General features: G+C 36.1%; 2 protein-coding genes across 2 annotated transcripts; one reads left to right on the top strand and one right to left on the bottom strand.

The window, feature by feature from the left end:
• The first annotated feature begins 817 nt into the window (after window positions 1-817).
• Window positions 818-2443, top strand: LOC105047784 (uncharacterized). Its single transcript, XM_019851262.3, has one exon. The coding sequence runs from the start codon at window positions 1019-1021 to the stop codon at window positions 2135-2137; it is 1119 nt and encodes a 372-aa protein (XP_019706821.1). The 5' UTR covers window positions 818-1018; the 3' UTR covers window positions 2138-2443.
• Window positions 2444-4756: 2313 nt separating this feature from the next.
• Window positions 4757-19272, bottom strand: LOC105047475 (gamma-glutamyl hydrolase 2). Its single transcript, XM_010926406.4, is given in 11 exon segments — window positions 4757-5101; window positions 5170-5262; window positions 6864-6952; window positions 10220-10282; window positions 10407-10496; window positions 12339-12399; window positions 13850-13944; window positions 16654-16743; window positions 17197-17283; window positions 18870-19215; window positions 19217-19272. Coding segments are annotated over 11 exon segments (1089 nt in total). The 5' UTR covers window positions 19258-19272; the 3' UTR covers window positions 4757-5067.
• Window positions 19273-20646: the final 1374 nt, after the last annotated feature.

The raw sequence follows: 20646 nt of genomic DNA, 5'->3' as shown, positions 1-20646 counted from the left end.
TGGATATATTTTCACTATGTAGCTGTTGCTTGGAGACCATTCAAACAAACATTTCTTTGATGTGCAAGTTAATACCGGATATCTCAATTTACTACAAAACAAATCTACAATCTTGACGGTTAAAATCAAGATCTTTAATGTGAAAACCTCAAGTTTTTTAATAAAATTAGTGAGAGATTAGTGTGAGAAAGGCATGATCTTTCTAAAGTTTATCAAATCCAACTTCCAAGCCACTTCATTAAACACGCTTCTGATATATATATATATATATATATATATGTGTGTGTGTGTGTGTAATTTTCCTATGATTTTACTAACCCCTGGAATAAATATATTAGCTGCTTAAGATAAGGATACTTACATCATTTTAAATTTGTTGGATGAATGTTCAAACTTTGAAATGTCAAAAGAAGCATGGATGACCAATTGCCCATCTTTTTGTCTTCTTTTTCTCAAAAATAGATATATGCCAAGACTTATATTAAAACTTTCTAAAATGCAAACTCCGAGTTCGATCAACCACTACCTGACCTGAGCCTGCTGCCTGCCCAGAACGAAACATTCCGGAGCCCAAAAAATTTGGTTGCTAAAGCCAACGTACAGGAAAATCCTAAAAGACAAAACGCAGATGGCGGGATTGAATTCAAATGAGCAGAGGAGCAAAAGCAAACACGCTTCCCTTTTCTTTCTTTTTTTTACCACCAAAAAAACACGCTTCCCTTTCCCTCAACTCTTCTTTCTCTTTCTCCTTCCTCTTCTTCGATGCTCGCGAGATGTACGACCTTGTCTGTACGGTAGAAGCCGCAGTATATATGTAACAAAAAAGGAAAAGTTTGGGTACCCTTCACGCCATCGAGCCCGCCGGTTCGTTTCGAAAATCCAAGCACAAAAAGATGGCATAAGACCAGTAGCACTCGCGTGCTCGTCGGAATAATCTCACTTCCTCCGAAGCGCCGCTTCCTTCCCCACTTTCCCCTACTTCTCCCACCGTCGTTCTCCTTTCGACTTCTGAGGAGAGATGAAATGGGGAAGGAAGCAGGTGAAGCAGAAGCGGCAGCGAGAAGGGAAGATGAACTCGAGTTCCAGCTTTTCCATTTCCAACGTCCTTCCACTTTCTTGGTTTACGAAGCTAAGGAATTTGAGTTCCAAGCCCAAACCCCCGCCTACCAACCCCAAGCGAAGCCCCGGACCCGTCTCCTTTCCGCCGCCGCCACCTTCTCCTCGCCAACCCTCCGACTCCGACCACCTCTCCTTCTCCCCCGCCGTCCTCGACCAGCTGATCGCCCGATTCCCCGCCTCCTTCCACGACGCCGGCAACGCCCCCCGTCGGCGATCCATCGGAGAGGATGACACCCTTCTCGCTCGAGACAGGACGACTCACCGGCGAGGAATCTCCCGATCCGCCCGGCATAATTTGGTGGGCCAGCTCGAGTTCAGGCCACCGCGTTGGTTCTCCGATCCCCGATCGGAATTGCGCGTCGCCGAGTCGCAGCCGCTAGGCCGCCTGATCCCCTTCTCGAGGAGGTCGTCCCGGCGATGGTCCCGGAATCTCGAGCCTGCCTCAGAGAGCGAGAAGCCCGAGAGCGATGCCGCTCGGGTGCGGCGGCGGCGGCGGCGGAGGAGGATCAGGAGGAGAAAAGCGGGAAGAGAAGACGACGGGGCTTCGGATGAAACGGTGGGGCTTGCGGCGCTGAGGACGAAGCCTTCTCTGGCCGGTGATACCGATCGGACGTCGCAGAATCGTGGCGGGGGAGATGGGAGGAAGTCGTTCAGCGGGAGGATCCGGCCCAAGGTTAGGGTTTGTTCCCCGCGGCCGTCGGTGGCATCGAGGGCGGAGATGGGAAGGATTAAGGCGGAGACAGCGCGGAGGAGGGTGGAGGCGGTGGACAAACCGGGGCGGTTGGAGAGCTTCGCGGTGGTGAAGTGCTCGTGCGATCCGCAGAAGGATTTTAGGGAATCGATGGTGGAGATGATATGGGAGAAGGGGATCGGACGGCCGGAGGAGCTTGAGAGCCTGCTGGCGTGCTACCTGTCGCTCAACTCGGACGAGCACCATGACGTTATAGTAAAAGTTTTCCGGCAAGTGTGGTTCGACCTGAACCCGGAGCGGTTCAGCTCTCACCGCTTCGATGGCTAACCGCTGGTTGTTGGTTAGGAATAGGCTAGCATATTTTGTACCCCTGGCTCGTTTAGTTTCTTGATCTACTACTTTAGCTTCTCTCTGTTTACGATAAAGATAAGAAAGATGATGGGGTCCAGTTTTCAGTAAGAGAGGGGACTTAATTAGACAGCATGAATACAAAAGTATTCTTGGGGGAACCCCACCTATAAAAATGTAGTATAGAAAGTTGTGATTAATCTGGGCACGGCATAAAAGTGTCGGGTTGCCGCAGAGCCTGTTATGGATTGGCACGCCATCGGAGGGTCATTAGCAGTACGGTATCCCTTTGCCTCTCAGTTTAAAACTTGAGAGCAGCATAACTTGAATTTATAGTATCGACGGTACAGGGTAATGCATGGCATGCTTTGTCGAGCCGCTCGAGCATGAATTTGATTTAACTAATAAAATATTCATCCTGCGCATTGTTGAGTTTATTAAATGTTCCGGCATGCCAGCAACTAGACATATAAAATATAATTAAAAAAATATGATAAAATATTAAAATATATCTTCAATTTTAACATAATTTCAATTATATCCTCTTTATTTTAAAAAATATCAAATTAATTTTTTTAATTATCAAAATATTTTAATATGATCCTATTATTTATTTATCGATAAATAATATTTACTTATCATTGTAAGAAATAAAAATACCTCTCACTTATATAAGAGAAAGATGGGAGGGAAAAAAGGATGAGGAGGAAGGAGGGAAGGGGAAGAAGATATTGCAAGGGAGGAAAAGATGGAAATGAAAGGAGCCACTATGAAGAGGGAGATGGAGACATGGAGGTTGGCATGGAAAGGGATGGCAGCGTCGAAGACTTTATAGACAAGATTAGAAGAGGAGAAGGAAAAAAAAAATGATTGACTCATAAATTGAATAAATCAAGGACTAATTTTCATGTGATAATCTCCTCTTGTATTTCAAAGTTATGGCTAAAAGGGAATATTATTTTGGTGAAGGAGGGAGAGAAGATTTAAATGGAAATGCATGTTAAACTCCAAACAAAAATATGGGTCTCTTTGTATTTCATTGAGTATGCAGAGTTTATTTTACATGTATTATTGTATTTCAATATTTACTTTAATAGCCGCTAAACTATACATCTCATACTTGTGATTTGACTCAATTTTTTGTTATACAGTTTCAGAGCACCTACCAATTTTGGTAATTGAGTGCTTATAGTGTTTTTATGTCAGAGGGGTATGGAGGGGCAATGGATTGATAATAGAGGTGAGGAGAACTAGAAGAACATCCACACAATGTTTGGGATGATGTACCTAGATGACTATGATAAAGATGAAGGATTTGATCTTTATTTTATGAATGATGCAAGAAAGAATAAAGGTTCCAACCACCAAGCAGCAAATGTTTTTGGTGGTCCATTAGTAAGTCTTCTTGTAAGAACAAACATTGAGCAATGATCCAGTTTAATGAAATGCACAAACATCAATAACTATTAATTTGGACAACCAATATTAGCCAACTGATTTGTTTGATTCTTGCTTGACGAGAAAAGCTCCACTAAATGAGAACATACCTCAGCGGTATACTATAGGATGGTATAGAAGATGCTCTACCCCATTATTGTTTGAAAACTTCATCTGATTTGTCCTATAGCAATCCATCCAATCCATCTAATCTCCTCTCTATCCCTTTGCTTTTTTTTCTCTGTTTCTTACCCTATTTGCTCTGTTTTTGAAAGAATGGAAGAAAGATAGAGGCAGAAGAGACGAAAAAGAGAAAATTTGGTGTGGATATGGAGTTGTATATTTTTTACTCTCTATCATCCCCTTTTACTTTCTTTCCGAGATAATCAGAAAAAAAAAGAATTTGATTGAAATGCTTTTATATGATCTCCTCCCTTCACATCTCTGATTTTCCTCTCCACTTGATTTAGAATTTCTTTTTCTCTTCCCATTTGATTTAATTTTTTTTAATATCAATAATAATTTAGATATTTTATAAAATAATGATATCATAATGATCATATAATATTATTTTATTGATAGAGATAAATAACAAAATCAAGTTGAAATATTTTGATAACTAGAAGGATTAGTTTAATATTTTTAAAATATAAAAAATATAAATAAAATCGAACTAAAATTAAAAAAATATTCTCATAATTTATCCAAAAAATAATAAAATATATATATAATAATTTTATTAATAAAAAATAAATAAATAAAAAATAAAAATATAGAATAAAATTATAAAGATCTAGAGATCGTCTCATTTCCATTTTTAAGTCCATTAAGACATCGGCAAAGAAATATGAAACTTACATGCAACAGGATTCTCAAACAAGCTAAAAGATCTCCGTAGGCAAATTGAAAAGGAATCTGTCTTCACCTCCAAAGTCTAATCCCATCTACTAGGAGCTCAGGTTTATCAATCATCAGATATCACTAATTTTTGAGGACAGCATCCAAACTTCTTTTCATGAAATGATGCCTTGATCATGATTACATCAACAGGGCTAAGCAGGCACACTTGTCATATTCCCATCTTCAAGTTAATCTGAGTGATTTAAAATGCCATTATAATATCCAACATCATCTCATCAATGACCATTATGCAGCCTCCAATACCAATAAAACTTGGTTAATATTTTAGCCAATAGTTGCATCCAACAGTTGGATCGTTTTTAAATAGAGAGATGAAGACAGTAGACTCACAACATGGACTCGACAAATCAACTTATCTTAAAAAGTTACACATGCTTTCCATCTTCAACATGAAGACTGCATAGTAATGTCCATTGGACCATTATATACTTGATACTGACAACAATGATTTGGTTGCATCATATAACAATGCTTACAGAAACTTGGTGCCACCAAACAGGACATGAGCATTGCAATGGACCTTATCATCTGGATACCCATCTCCAAGATGATTATGTGAAGATGTAAACTTCATCATACCCTTTTCTGTAATAACAAGAGAAACTACATCAGCCTGAAAATTGAGAAACTGATGAAAATAAATTCAATCTTACCCAGCTTTCCCGCCATAAGTGGGGCTGTAATTGTAAATGAGATTGTCCAGCACCTTTCTAGCAGAAGGTCTGTTTGAGGATTTGCGAGCCTCACTGTACCATAAGAAAACATGTAGTTTAGGAAGTATGCTTTCCTTTTTATTCCATTAAAAGTTAACTATCACGGAATTGGTTGCAAGATATGTCCTGATTTGGTAGTTCTATGTGGTCGTGAAATGAAATTTAGATATTATGAATAGAATGCAAAACATGAAGATCCCAGACTAATTTATTTTTCTCTCAGTTTGAGAAATATGGTGGGAATGCCACCTCCCATGGGTTCAAACCTGGGACCTCTTCCAGCACATGCACTAAAGAGAGGGATGCCAGCTAGTGCAGCCATATCCTACTGGCAATCACAGACTAATTTCACCAAACTGTACTTACATCAAGATTTTCGAAGAACTGTAATAATTGACAGACTCAAGCAACATATTCAATCATTGCTTTTAGTAAAAATATTGAAGAAAATGAACCTGGAGAAAAGCTTTTAATACAATTCTTCTAGTTCTGTTTTATCAAAAAACAAAAAAAACAAAATGGGGTTATCATCTCTCTCTCTCTCTCTCTCTGCTGAAGTTAATGCTGACTAAAAATTTCTTACAGAAAGAAATTTAGCAATGGAAAACAGCTAGGACTACATTCTTTTTAAACTGTGGTAGTAATCGCATGTGTGTTTCCCATCGCTCCATTCTGTACCCAAGTATGCTTATCAATAACGAGCTTAAAGGCTCTTTTATGGAACTTAGCAAGGCCTTTGATGCTCTTTGTAATAAATAACAACTTAAGGGGGATGTCACAATCCTCCTCCTCTGTCAAAAAAATAAAAAAGTGGCAGTAATACACTTGACATGGTAACAAACTGGTTATTGGGAATGGACACTATCATATTTTGGGAAACCAGGTTTCTTGGTAAACTTGAAATTAGTAAAGCAGGCTGCATCCCGACTTTGAAAAAGCACTCCTAGTGTTTGTTTCAATCGACATAGACTATAATTATAAATGCCAAGATCTTGATGCCATGAGGATAAGATAGACTACTGACAGATTTGTAGCCCCCAGCCACCGGAGAATGGAGATATTTTTCACCATATTTCATCATTTTGTTTTGCATGTGATCCCTTTTAGAAAAGAATAACTGCTTAGTTTGGAAGAATAATTTATTTAAGAATCCCATCATCATTATTGTCCAAGTATTTCTCCAATCAAATATAGCGTAAGCTAAAGAACAGAACTCTACATTGAGAAGACTCCATAAAAGATTAAGTACATTTTATGACCAGATATAATGGTGACATCAACCATCTAGAAATTGATTCCAAATTCCTATCCAAAGCAACAGCAGAGATCTAAGTTATTAGCTATGGCTTAAGCTCATGGAAACTTCCAAAATTCTCCTAGACTTAAGAGTCTGAGCGAAGGGGGAAGATGATTACTATTTTGTCTCAAAGCATTAATAAACCAAAGAGCAAAATAAATACAGCACTGTCAGCCATTCAAGTGTCATGCTTTTTCTTTTTCCTGACAACCCTTATTATAGAGGATGCATAGTACTAAGTCAGTGAAATTAAAATGTGAAGAATCGGCATACTGCATAACACAGGAAAGCAGCAAAAATCAAAATTGACATGAAAATAAACCAGGCCCATCATAACCTGATGAAATAGTTGGCGGTGTGTTGCGTAACTCGAACTGCATCTTCACTGTGTGGAATCATTGAAGGTCCCCACTCAAAAGCATTTTTCTGCAGTAAACAAAGTAGACTTTCAATTGAGCTCTGTTCTGAATATTATTAAGCAACCGACTGGACAATAAATCCAAGAATGGCAGGACTAATAGATAAATTTGGAATATGAAACTGAACTGTCTTTGTGAGGGTCTCGAGCTAAAACTCTATAAAGCTTCTGAGTTAGCTAAATGAGCTGATCAGGTCTCTTGTAACTCGTATCTTTTCTGATTCCTCAAATTATTAAATGCGGGCTTTATACTATACTTTCTCTGACCCAAAACAATAAAAATATGTATGTATTTATGCATGTGCGTGCATGCATGCATGTGTGTGTGTGTGTAGAGAGACAGAGAGAGGGGGAGAGAGAGATGGACTATGCTCCTCTTGAAAGGAGAGAATATCTACTCCCCTCAATTCCAAAATCAATAGTAGGGTATCCAAGTTCTCATCGATTATCATGAGATATACCACCCAAAATACCTATGAACCAAAAATCAAATATTTTGGTGGTATTTAACCTATGGATCAAGTAGGTGCAAAAAATGAATGGTTAAAATAATATGAGACCATATTTGTAAAGCATTAAAACCTATTGATTTTTAATTGAACGTGTTTTAGCATGCGTAGATCATGATTAATAAGGTGGTTTCTTAATTTAAATGCTTTATCATATATGTTAGCACACTAGCAAAATAAAAATCATCCATTTTTTATGTCCGCATGATGCATACATTAGATATCACGAAAAACACGTGATTTTTGATTTCTAGACTTTTTAATGATATAAATCATGAAAACACGTGATTTTTAATGGTGTGGCTTTTTTAACCTATGCATCAAGTACATGCAAAAATGAATGGTTAAAATGAATTGAGACCACATTTTGCTAATGATTGAAGCATTAAAATCTATTGATTTTCAATGTAACATATTTTAACATGTGTAAATCATGATCAACGAGGTAGATTCTTAACTTAAATGCTTTGTCATAGTTTAACATACAAGCACAATAAAAATCATTCATTTTTGTGTCCATATGATGCATGTGATTTTTAATTTCTGGTTATTCGTAGTGACATAAATCATGATTAACAGTGTGGATTTTCAAATTGGATGCTCCATTATTGATTTTGGAATCGAGGAGTAGATGAGCTCTCCTCTTGAGAGGAGAAAAGTCCATCTTATATGTATATATATATATATATATATATATAAGAGTTTATCTCGAAAAAATTATGAAAACCTCAGAGCAAACAAAAGTGCTGACCAGGTCAATCTCACAGAAGGCCTCATAAACTATCTTTTGCACATAATCAATTCTATATGTTCACGCCCATCATTTTTGTGCATCTGTCATTTGCAATACCACTTTTGATCCATCCGTACCTCTAGCCTCCAGGTGTTTAGGTTTGGTTGAATACAAGTATACAACCCGAATGTGTTCATGTTATGCGGTTAAATAGAGCTAAAAATAATACATATACACAAATAAACATATCTTGAGATGTCTCAGTTGACTGTTAAGTTTACTAGGTTTCCCAGCCTAGTTGAGTCAGCATGCTGCAGAGAAGTGTGGAAAGTGGTCATAATTTGGCAGAGCTTACAAGATCTGGCAGAGAGAAAAACCTACAATCCATGTTTTCAGTAAAACAATTCATACATACTCAACCATGCTCCTATCACCACAGCAGTGGCAATTCAAGATGTAATGAAGAACCTCTCTTCAAATGCAGTATTTTGGATTGCAATCATGAAAATTGAGCCCATCCACAACCAGTGGTTTCATCCTTCAATAGGACTGGCCAACACATTGCTGTTATCAGGACTTGACCTGAAAACACTGATGAGTTTGCAAGATGAATTTGTCGATGACAATGACACCTTCTGCCTTTCCAAAATGCTTTTAGTTGTCTGAAAGATGTAAGAATCACAGTTGCATTTTAACAATAGAAACCTAAAGGGTATTTCTTCTAAGAAACTGAATCTGGTTTCCAATTAAAGATTGAAGACCTTGCTAGAAGGAAAGGTGCTGATGTTATGCTCTAGATTTTCCCAAGCATCATCATAGTTAAAGTGATACCTTTTCCCATGAAAGAAGACATTACTGCAGATAGGCATGTGGAAAAAGGCACCTCTATCCCAGCTTCCACATGGAGTTTTAGACTTTTGAGTCCTCACCAAATAACCCAAAAAAATAAATCACAGAGATTTAGCTGACAGTACCAAACAGGGTCAGATAAGCACCCAAGGCAATGGTGAAAGAATGCTAGATAGAGAGCAAGACCATTCTTTTCTTCTAAATTCTAACAGGGGAATGATGATTTATGCAAAGTAAATTACTTCTAAGCCCTACTTTAGTACCTGATTGCCCATATCTATTTTCTCAATTGATGCTTGACATTAATGGTAAAGGGGTTATGAGTCAAGAACTGAGAGCATCAATCTTCGTCAAGATACTAGCATACTAGAAAATATGAGATCTGAAAATCAACTCAACTGCATGTTACTGAGGGCTTGTTGCAAAGGTGAAAGACGATATATGCTTAAGCAAGGTTTCGTCCTGTGGGATGGAGGTGTCCCAATATCTCCATACCGTCCCAGTAAAAATCCCAATCATGCATGCCAATAAATGTCCTTCGTCTCTCTCCCCTTCCTTTTTCCTTTCTTTCTTTTTTTCTTTTCTTCTTTTCTTTCTTTTTTTTCTATCTTCCTTTTTCTTTTCCTTTCTTTCTTGTATTATTCATTCTTTTCTTTTTTCCTTTTTCTTCTTCTTGCTCTTTCCTTTCTTCCTTCTTTCCTTCCTTTGTTTTTCTTCTCCTTTTCTTTCTTTTCTTTCATTTTTCTTCTTCTTTCCTTTCACTTTTTCTTTTTCTTCATCTTTCCTTCCTTTTTTTTTTCCTCTTTCTTCTCTCTCCGCATGGATGGGTTTCGGAATCCCAACCCTATCTCGGTCTATTTTCTTATAGGAATAGAAGGGGATGGCTGAGATGCCCCCTCATCCCATCGGGATGTAAAACCTTGAGCTCGAGTCCTTAATATCATAAAGAAAGGTTTTATGATCTTGATTATCAAGGTGGAGGCCAGTGCTGAAATATAGACCTTTCCTTTGAGAAAATGGTTCAAATTTCAAAACTCTCTCAGAGTGAACCATGGCTAATCACTAATCTACAGTAAAATCCAGAACAAGCTACATGAAATATGAAAAGATTTAACTTCAATAGTATCGACTTTATGTAAGCTGCTTTTTGAATATGAAGAATAAGTATAGTGATTGAAGCATACCTCCGGATGCCACTGGAAGCCAGTTACAGGATAGTTGTATGCTTGAGCCGTTGAAATGTAGACCTGATGTCAAGCCAAAAAAGAAGAGGTCGTCCTAAAAAAAGGTGATTTTAGAAGCAATAGCTAACTTCTAAGTTGAAAATTGAATGTGGAAAAAAAAAGAAAGAGAGTATCATTATTCTCGTACCTCACCATTTGCATCAGTACTTGTGGTCAATATCCTGAAAAAACTTGATAGTGCATCATTCTCTTGCAAACTTTTGGGAGATATACCATACTATCCACAGTGTCAATAGTTTGATAAATAAAGATTAGGCTGCAGTAACGCACAACTAAACTTCTAATACTAATAAAGGAATCAAGATATTGTCTAATTAGTCACAAAATGACTGTGGTTCTTAGAATAAATATACTTCTGTCAGTTCCCAGCGAACCATCAGAACTTATACAGAGCTTGAAACAATATTCTATGTTTGTCTACAAGATGCAAGAAAATTATTGTTTTTAAATAAAATCATTTCAAGGACTAACATGCTACAAAAAAGAAATACCATGTCTTCATACAACAACAAGTTGCAAACAATATGCTATTTTAATGAACTAGTTACCAATATCATCTCCATGTTAAAAAAAAAAGAAATCAGCAGCATAAATAATAATTTGCAAGGTTTCATAAGCAGGAGGAATTTTTGCACCATGTTTATATGCAAGTTATTATATATATCCTTCACAGATTAGAAAGAAATTGCAACAAGCTTATCATCAAGATCAACAAGTCATTCTATAGGCATGAAAATCTCAAAATCCTAGCAAATTAAGTAAACAAGATTATTAATAATAACTTGATAGCCCAAAAGTAGAAGAAAAAAGCTACATCAATTTCAACATTATCCAACAACAATTTTACTCATAACTCCATACCAATGTATAAGTATAATCATCAACCCTAAACTTGAGGTCAGCTTTATAAATTCTTGTTTGCTAATACTTCCCGTTAAGGGCAACCTCTACCATAACCTTAAGCTTTTCTAAATCTCTTGATTCCATAAAACCTTCTTTTTTTGTTAAAGGGAAAAAAGACTAGTTGACACTCGGCACACATCCACAAATCAAAGAGAGCCTACAAAAAGCAGGATAGGTAATGACAGAAATAATTTCTATTTTCTTAATCATCCACCAAACAACCACCCTCCAGTTTATTTTGCAAACATTTTGAATAAAAGTAAGAATAGGTAAAATATTTTAATTTATCTGTAGATAACAACATATACTAAAGAATCCCATAACCTATTCCACACGAAATTTATTTTATTATACACAGTCTAATTTCAGTACTTTCCAAGTTTCTATCACGTTACCTTTTCTTCTAAACTTGAAAGATGGTACTAACATAGCCATCCATTTTATGTATACCCAGACTTGAAGATCAAAGTTTTACGGGACAGACTATGACATATAATCTATTTCAATTAGTTTTGGCATACAACATTAGTATACCAGCAAAGTAGAATAACAGTAGATAATACCAACGTATATGAGGCAGTGTAGTATACCGGATTAGAGAAGAGCTGATGAAGTTACCAATGTATATCAGTCTTGCATCATAATCAGTAGGCTCATTGTTATGGGTAGCAAAATCATTTGCAGAAAATTACTCCAAAGGTCAAATAGAATGTGTAAGGAAGCAAAGGAATACAATTCAGCACAACAATCACGGTGAATTTCAGCCAAACTGCAAGATTTTGGCATTATCTCTAAGACAAACTAGTCTACATGTAAATGAGGCAGTGTTTTGTTAAAAGCATCAGTAGAATGAAGCATAAACGAAAGTATAATTCACTTAGCATAGAGTTTTTCTACTGTATTTCTGATGAGTCTGGATAAATCAAAATCAAAAGACATAAGTTGTCCACTTCTTAGAAAGAAAAATGAACGGGAAGCTTCATTATTAAGAAGCAATGATATTTAGACAAAATAATAAAAGGAAAACCAAGTACAACACCTTCACCGCATATAAACTGAAGGACGAAATATGACCAAGTTATGAAGAGCCCATACGTTTATTCAAAAAACAAAAAAAAGCACATAGAAAAGTAAATATATGGTTTTATTAACTTACCATATGATTTTGCATGGCCAGACAATCTGTACTTAATTTCTTTAGTAATTCAGAAGGAAATCTGCACAATCAGAGATATGTTATCATGCAAATAATGGTGGCCAAATGGTCGATACATTGACTGGATAAGACATATTACGAGCAGAATTTCCTGATTTATCTGCTTCAATATCATACGTGCCCCCAAAATTAATCAAATTCATTTTTTTGATATTTACTTTTGCCACTATTGTTGCATTAAGCTTCAAATAATCATTTATCGTCCCAGCAAACTAAAAGTGTTATCTATATGTTGTCTTCTAATATCTAAGGGTTGAGACTAAAACAGTTCTAAACCAAACATGAAATTGCTTCAAAGAAAGTGTCAATAAATGTTTTGAGCATAAACAGGTCTAGAGCAAGTTCTAGATTTAGAACATAAAATGTTGAAAAAAGTCATTCTTGATTCGGTTGTCCATATCATGTAAAAATCTTGAGGTGAAATTTTGGACAATATAGAAAAACACAGTCTAACACCAGTAACTTGCTATGTCATAGCATGAAACCATTCAAACATTAGAATTGGTCCTTAGATGCATTATATCTATGTATTTCTGGTTTGTAAATTCGCATGATCTTAACAGTAGATTGAGGCAATTGCAATTCAAAATGAGGTCTGTAATCCAAGTTAATCAATGGTATCAACAATAAGACCATGATCAAACTTTGTAGCAATTAATAATACATGTAACAGGAATAGATACAAATGTGACATCAAAGATTCCAGAACAGTGGTTACACTTTAGCAGCTAAATCCTTCTAGAACCAAATCCTTGCCCTCTTACCAAATCCTTTTAGTTAAGTATCAATTAGTGCAACCATATTCTGTGCATATTATCAATAGTACATGCATATTCAGAATACTATGTATGTATTGTGTGGTAAGTTGCTTGAAGTGACATTAAAGACAGCCCTGGCTAGTAATACTTGGTGAATGAGGATTTAGAAAGCCAAATTCAAATGGCTGGGATGAGATCTGATGGTTATGGTTATGGTTATGGTTATGGAAGTGGTTATGGTTATATAATGATTCATTATTTCTTCAGTTATTGATTCCTGTATTTGTTGAAGAATATGGAAGCCATCAGTTTGCCAACATGAAAACCGAGCTTGCAGATAAGTAGAGTAGACTTCTTTAATTTTGTTTTATTACATCCTTGCTATAATGGGAGACTGGTTTCTCTTTAAACATGTCACTGGCGTCAAAAATAGTTTATATGTTTGCGCATGTGAATGCATTGTTTTTAACTGAATTGCTGAAAGTACTATGTGCATATATACAAATGTAATTATGAGTTGCTGAACTTTGTTACTCTGAAGCATCATAGTTTAAATTAGCTGCTACATTCTGTCACGCACATGACATTCAGGGTGTAAATAAGGACACATATGCATCATGAAATTATGAACTTTTTTACTTATTCAACTCACTAAAATACTCCAAAGACAGAAGCATAATATCTAGCAGTTACCTTTCAAAAACAGATCCTTGAATATTTACATAATCTGGGAACTGAAGAGTAGATGCTTGATTTTCTCCACTAAACCTCTCGCAAAAATTATTGTCCTATGATCATTAAAAGCAGAGCAACATTAATAGAAGAGCAAAAATGCCAGAAGGGAAAAAGTTGAATGCAAACAAATTTAATAGGTCAATGATGCACGTAAGCTGTTGGCATCACGTAAGGCATCAGGATGTCATGATATTATAATATAAACTGTTTCTGGTGTCTAGGCTAATGTGAATTATATAACATCAAGATGTGAGTGGAAAAGAACTTCTTTCAAAAGTGAAAACAAATACTATTGGCCTCTATTCTCAAAATATTGATAGGAAATTTTTTAAATATTCAACTCTAATAAGTTGCTCCAATAATATTAAAGAACAACAGTCAAAGCTTCAAATATTCCTAACTACCCAAACTAGTAAGTCCAAATTAATTTGAGATTTTACAAGATTAGTTTTCAAATTTAGTTTGCAATTAAAATCATGGTATAACAGATACACAACAATATGAATGACATGACATACATATTAAAAATTTTCACACGTACACACATCAGATTTCCCAAAACTGAGAAACATTAACTAATGCTTAAATAGAGCACTCTCCAGTCTTGCAGATATTAATGTGTATTATTTACATACATGGATCCCATCAATGAGAATCATCATGATGCTCACAATATTCATTGATTAAATTACTACTGTCTTGACTCTAAGGCATGTTTTGAAAAGGCTATTTGAGTCAAGGTACTAAAAGAACACGTGAGGCCTCATGAAAAGACTACAATGGCATTTGCAAATTGTATCTATTTTTGCAAAGTGCTGTTTTGAAGATTCAAAAGCTGACTTTGGTAATGGGGATACCATATAGTTCACAAAGATACTACATTAACAAAGACACACATTGATTTATTTGCTTCAAAATTTGTGCTGATTTAAGAAACTTCGTAACAGGTCTTTATATACCAAATTTTCAAATAACACATGCATAATTTGGAGTTTCAAAAGCTGAACTTTGGTAATGGGAGGACTATCTTGTTCACACCTAAAGCACTACAAGGTTATAAAGACACAAAAATACTACATTAACATAGACACTCATTGATTTACTTGGTACAAAATTTGTGCTCATTTTAGAAATTCAACAGCTGGTCCTTTAATGCCAAATTTTCAAACAATAAATTTATGTTTCTTAAATCTGGTTTTCACCATATGAATTTTTTTCTAGATTATGAAGACATGCAATTTATATAAAACAAACACAACGAAGGTCACATTTTATACCTTACCTAATGCCTCGAGCATTATCAATTTTCGTGGAGACTCTTCAGACTTTCATGTAAGTCAAGCATAACATTTATAATTTGAATGCATGATAAAAACACAACAGTGAAGAATTATATAATAAAAGGTCTTTAAGGAAGAATTTTATTTTAGAAAATATGAAAAGATCAATAAAATGGAGAAAGGAAGAAAGAATTAGACTCCAGTGACAAAAAAGAGAGCCACATCTTTTGAAGGCTTATGAGTTCTTTGACTCTAAATAACGATACTATAACAAGCCTAACTACAATTAGTTTAATTACACAAATCAGTTTAGTTGTATGCTAGCATATGCTTATCAAAGAAAAGAATGAATTTAAGAAAAAGGAAATACAGAGAAACTTTACTATAAATGGAAATGAAGTGTTTAAAGAAAAAGTAGGAGGGAAAAGATATAATCTAGCTATTCTGACAATATGGACAGGTATTAAATTAAAGAGCATGCCAGATTTACCTTAAAACAGAGCCTTTTTAAGAGCAATTGTAAACTTTATAAACTTAAATTCAGTGAAACCAGTAAGATTTCTGAGACGTAAGAAAAAGTTATGGAAATGAATGTACTTGCATATATCGTGCAGCGGGCTAGCGATAAAACAATACAATCAGCACTCACTTCCATATGAGGTTCTCATATTATGTATCATCAAGGTAAATGACTAAAATAACATAATTTAACTAAATAAGCTAACTACATCAAGGCCCCAAAAACTGCTAGAAAACTTGCATGGTTATTCATATATAAGATATAGATATTATCACCACAGATCTGAAATTGATCTTGCATTACTGTTTTACAATGACACAACTGTAACAGATCAACAAACAGACAAACAGAATAATTACACAGGGATGAACCAATTAGGTTGCAAAGACACTAGAGCAATCGTCCACTGCAGCCAACTTCAACATTAAGGGCTCAAAGACTCAGTGGTAAAAGAAAAACTTGATGATTAAAGTACGTTGCTTTATAGAGCAGACACAGCAAAAATTGAGGTGAGATCATTATAAATAGAAGCTATAAAAATACTAGTCCACTAAAATTTCATAGCCTGCCTTTTGAAAAAACCAAGTTATACAGGCATTGCTTGATAACCAAATATTTAATGAGCAAAGGTAGTTAGGTACTTTCATATCATATCTTCTAAACCATAACAGTGATTAATGCAGGACTAACAAACTGGATTATCAGAAAAATTTTGAGTACCAAGCAAATGGTTAGAAAATTTATACACTGATTGAATTAACTGCATTATGTTACTAAGAAAACCATTAAATTGCTGGAGGGAAACATCGTGAAGGAACACCTTGATTCATAATAAAGGAATATCACCTATTCCAGATGATACACACCAAAAAAGAGAAAAAAAAAAAAAGATAAAATCTAAACGATAGTAAATAGGTTTGTGAGAGTTATGTTTGAAAGCTCAAAGAAAAGCAAGAGATTACCTGGGTGATGATCATGCTTAAAAGCTCAAAGCCTAAACAAATCCCAAACAAGGGAAAATGATCCCCTGCATCATTTCTGTCCAAAGTTATCTGGAAAAGCAGAGGAACGTAAAGAGACAAGATGAAGGCAATGTACAGTACAAAGGACATGCAAAAGGTTAGCAGGTACAATATTGACACCCATCTCACCTCAATTATATCAATTACTACTATATTTTTTATATATTGTTACAAATAGAATTATATTCATTAAGAAAGACATACAAAACAAAATAAACAGAACTGCTACGGAAAGTTGAATATTTTTTCCAAAGAATGAATTCCACGTAAAAATGTTATGGGCCCATTACTGAAATATTTAGTCAGGTCAGGATTCAGTAACATAGCTTCTTAGTACACATGTTTTACCAAGTGCAAAAATATAATCAAATATCAGAGATCAGAAAGGTGCTACAATTCTGCATCTACATGTCATATTATATTACAAAGTTATACGGGAAGGGTATCTGTTAATCCAAAATGTTATAAATTTAGGTAACAAACCTGAAAAATTTTCTTCACAGTCTCAAAATATAAACCTTTTTTACACCATCCACCTGTATACAGCACGCCATTCACCAAGCTCAGCTTCTGCAGCAAATAAAAACAAATCAAAATGTCATGATTCATTTGTAACAAGTACACAGCAATGTAGTCTAAGTGCCAACTCTTGGTGCAGTTCGTTGGAATGGGAATTAACTTGTCCCTCTGCAAATAATAAAGTTTTTCTTGTTTTCTCACGAATGTCCTTGTTTCATCAATTGCATATGGCAGAAAATAGCCTCCATAGTTGAACTTGGATAAACCTAGTCTGATTCTTTAAAATTGCTGTGATTTTGTTAAACTTTGTTCTGTCACCCTGTTCAATAATGTCAAATTATTTGGTGTTTCCGATATTATTCAATCTAACACCATTGTAATTTCTTACCAATGGATACCACAACTCTCCTGCAGTCATCTAACACTTCTTTTTGTCAATATTACCATTCTCTCGGGTGCAGAGACTGAAAAATCAATATACGCAATCCATACAAATATCCAGACAAAGAATATGAATCATTGTAAATGCAACAGGTTCATATGTTCAAAATGTATCTGATGAACTCTATATACAATACAATAAACTCCTATATTATCCTTCTTAAACACCCCTCAAACTCAAGCTAAATCACACTTCAAGAGTTCATCAGAAGAAAAATGAGGAAACAAATACTGTCAGAGTAGATCCACAAAGACAGCATATCTAAAAAAAAAGCTGAAGCGCAGAGCATGTGGAATGAGTTGATGCCCTGATGTTATGCGAGATAATGCACGATATTGACTTGGGTTTGGGGCACGAGCACACTGAAGCAGAAAAACTATCAGCACATCACGACATAAGTTCAAAAGCATGCTAAGATGTGTGAACTTGTCATGTAAGATGAAGATCATCAAAGATATAGTTTTCCTAAGATCGGCTCACAAATATCCTTCCTTCTGAGCATGCTAGAGACGGCCATTGATTGCAAGAAATGGCAAGTAAAAGGCATAACAGAAAAAGAAATAAAAGAAAAAAGATCTCAGGTCATGTAGTAGCTAGAAAAGGAAGAAACAGAAGAAAATGTCCTCTGGTTACAGGTCACCGGCTGAGAATCCTTATTTTCCAGCTGAGCGACCAGAGATCCCAAGTCATTAGTCACACTCCTAAATTCTCAAGATAGTCGGTTTTCACCAGCCATACCCACCGATAGACCAACAGTCCTCAAAGCCAGAAACTACTATACATATGGACCCATCGGTACAATTGACCCTTATAAAAATCCATAAGACTTGCAGTGAGAAAACCGCAGAGCAATAAAGCAAGAAACCAAGAGGTATCCCACCGATAAAAGAAAGCAAAATATAGTAAAAGAACGACAACCACTGGATGCTTATTTGAGAAAAGAATCAAGAAAGAAAGGGAAAGAATCCAAGAAGCACACGAAAACCAAGCTCATTAGACTATGTTCAAACCATGGATAAACTAATAAACCAGCAAGCATAAGTGTGTGCGTCAATAACATCTCAAGAAGAATTGACAATAAATCAAGAAATTCCCAACTTATTAAAAAAGAAAGAAAGAAAGAAGACAATTTTTTTTTTAAATAAAAGAAGAATGGAGGGGAAAAAAGGAATCGAAAAGGAGGAAGAAGGCTTACATCCAAGATGACCTCCCAGGGTTCGTTGTAGATGAGGGGGATGACCCGAGCGCCGGCGGACTCGACGAACTTGACATAGGAGGCAGGAATGTTGGAGGCGTTGGTCGCGTTACTGAGCCTTCCGGAGGCTCCGTCGCCGGGGTGGGTGACGATTCCGATCACGGGCCGGTAGTAGAGCGAGAGATCCGGCGATGGACAGCTGGACTCCGCCGCCGTCGGCTCAAAGAACCCGTCCCCTTGTCTCGGAAGAAGGATTTCTTGGCCCAAAACCCCCGAGAGAGAGATCAAGAAAGAGACCCATGAGAGCTTGCACATCGCCCCGCGAGAGACCATCTGGAAGCCGAGAAGTCCGGGAGTCTTCGAACACAGAGAGTAGAACTGATTCCATATTAAAAGAATTTTTCTCACATAGAAAATAACATAATTATAAAAAATATTTGTGCCTCAAAAAATGCCCTTTTTCTTCCTCTTTTCCTTTTTTTTTTTTTTTTTTTTTGAGGTGCCTCTTCGTTCGATTCTGACCATCCGCCAAATCCCTCCAGGCGCTCGTCGTTAGCCAGCAGCCTGCCCATCCCCAGCCGCCGCGTCGTCGCCACCGGCGACCTCCCCAAGGCCCTCGCCCTCGCCGAGGAGAATTACCAATTTACCCACTAATTAGTCGTTGAGAAAATCTATGTGAATAATTGGGAACACGATCGGGCGGGGCGTATCGAACATTGAGAATTATTTTTTATAAGCAAACTATAGTGAGCAAAGTGACACTCCAGCCTTGATTTGGCAGCTGGGGTATGATTTAGCCCTTGTCCATTTATCACATAATGAATAGTCTTGCACACGGGGTGCATGATTTAGTTACATTTACTCCAATCTTGTACGAATTATATGTTGTGTTATGCGCAAGACAGCGAAGCAATCCAATGATCAAAACCAAGGGTTGGTAAGAAAGACCCTGGACAATAGATTGGTTACCGATACTCATTTTCCCGTCAACCCAAGATAGCAGGATGGAGATATTAGCGAAACTAGTCCTCTTCAGCCCAACAGGCATCTAACAGTGGAGAAACTATTGGCTACACCTCATAGGCTTCATCACCGTGCACGCAGCTAATAATAGCTGCAAGTTCATATGATCCTCATTTATTAAGGACGCCTCTTGATGCATCACATAGAAAACAGTGATTGTGATGGATTCGGGTGTAGGCAATGATTTCTCCTAATATTTTGGTGCACGATCAACTTTTCCTTTTTATGCTTTATTTTGTATATTTGAAGAGTAAAAACAGTTGCAGCAATTGGACTGGATGCAGGGTCCTCAAAAGGTCCAACTGCTGCCGTGGATGGTTTCTTTTTCTTTCTTTTTTTCTTTCTTGGGGTACAGATGGGTACGTTGGTATGAAACGGCTATCAAACTATTCCAGATCACAACTGCACATGGCTTTGATCCATTTCCTAACTGACACGTGCCGTATTTCAAAAGAGGCACAGACTTCCGCATGTTGTGCTGATACGAGAGCCACGGAGTCCTTTTCTCAAGTAATACAAAAAAAAAAAATTATTTATATAAATAATTTAAATTTAAATTTATTTATTAATTTAATATAAAAATGATAAAACATCATTTTGAACGACGTTTTATCATCTATGTCATCCATCTCTAATTTTCACGTAGACCACATGAAAAAAAAATTTAAAAATATTATTTTAAATGATATTTTTAAAAGTGCTATTTAAAAAGATATTTTTAAAAATGATATTTTAAATAATATTTTTAAAAATA

The sequence above is a fragment of the Elaeis guineensis genome, chromosome 6 (assembly GCF_000442705.2).
Source record: "Elaeis guineensis isolate ETL-2024a chromosome 6, EG11, whole genome shotgun sequence".
Taxonomy (NCBI): Eukaryota; Viridiplantae; Streptophyta; class Magnoliopsida; order Arecales; family Arecaceae; genus Elaeis; species Elaeis guineensis.
The sequence above is the reverse complement of the archived record's forward strand: the minus strand, read 5'-3'. Positions and strand labels throughout refer to the sequence as shown.

Coding starts and splice junctions, on each gene's coding strand:
- LOC105047784 (XM_019851262.3), top strand. CDS start 1,019: ATGAAATGGGGAAGGAAGCAGGTGAAGCAGAAGCGGCAGCGAGAAGGG.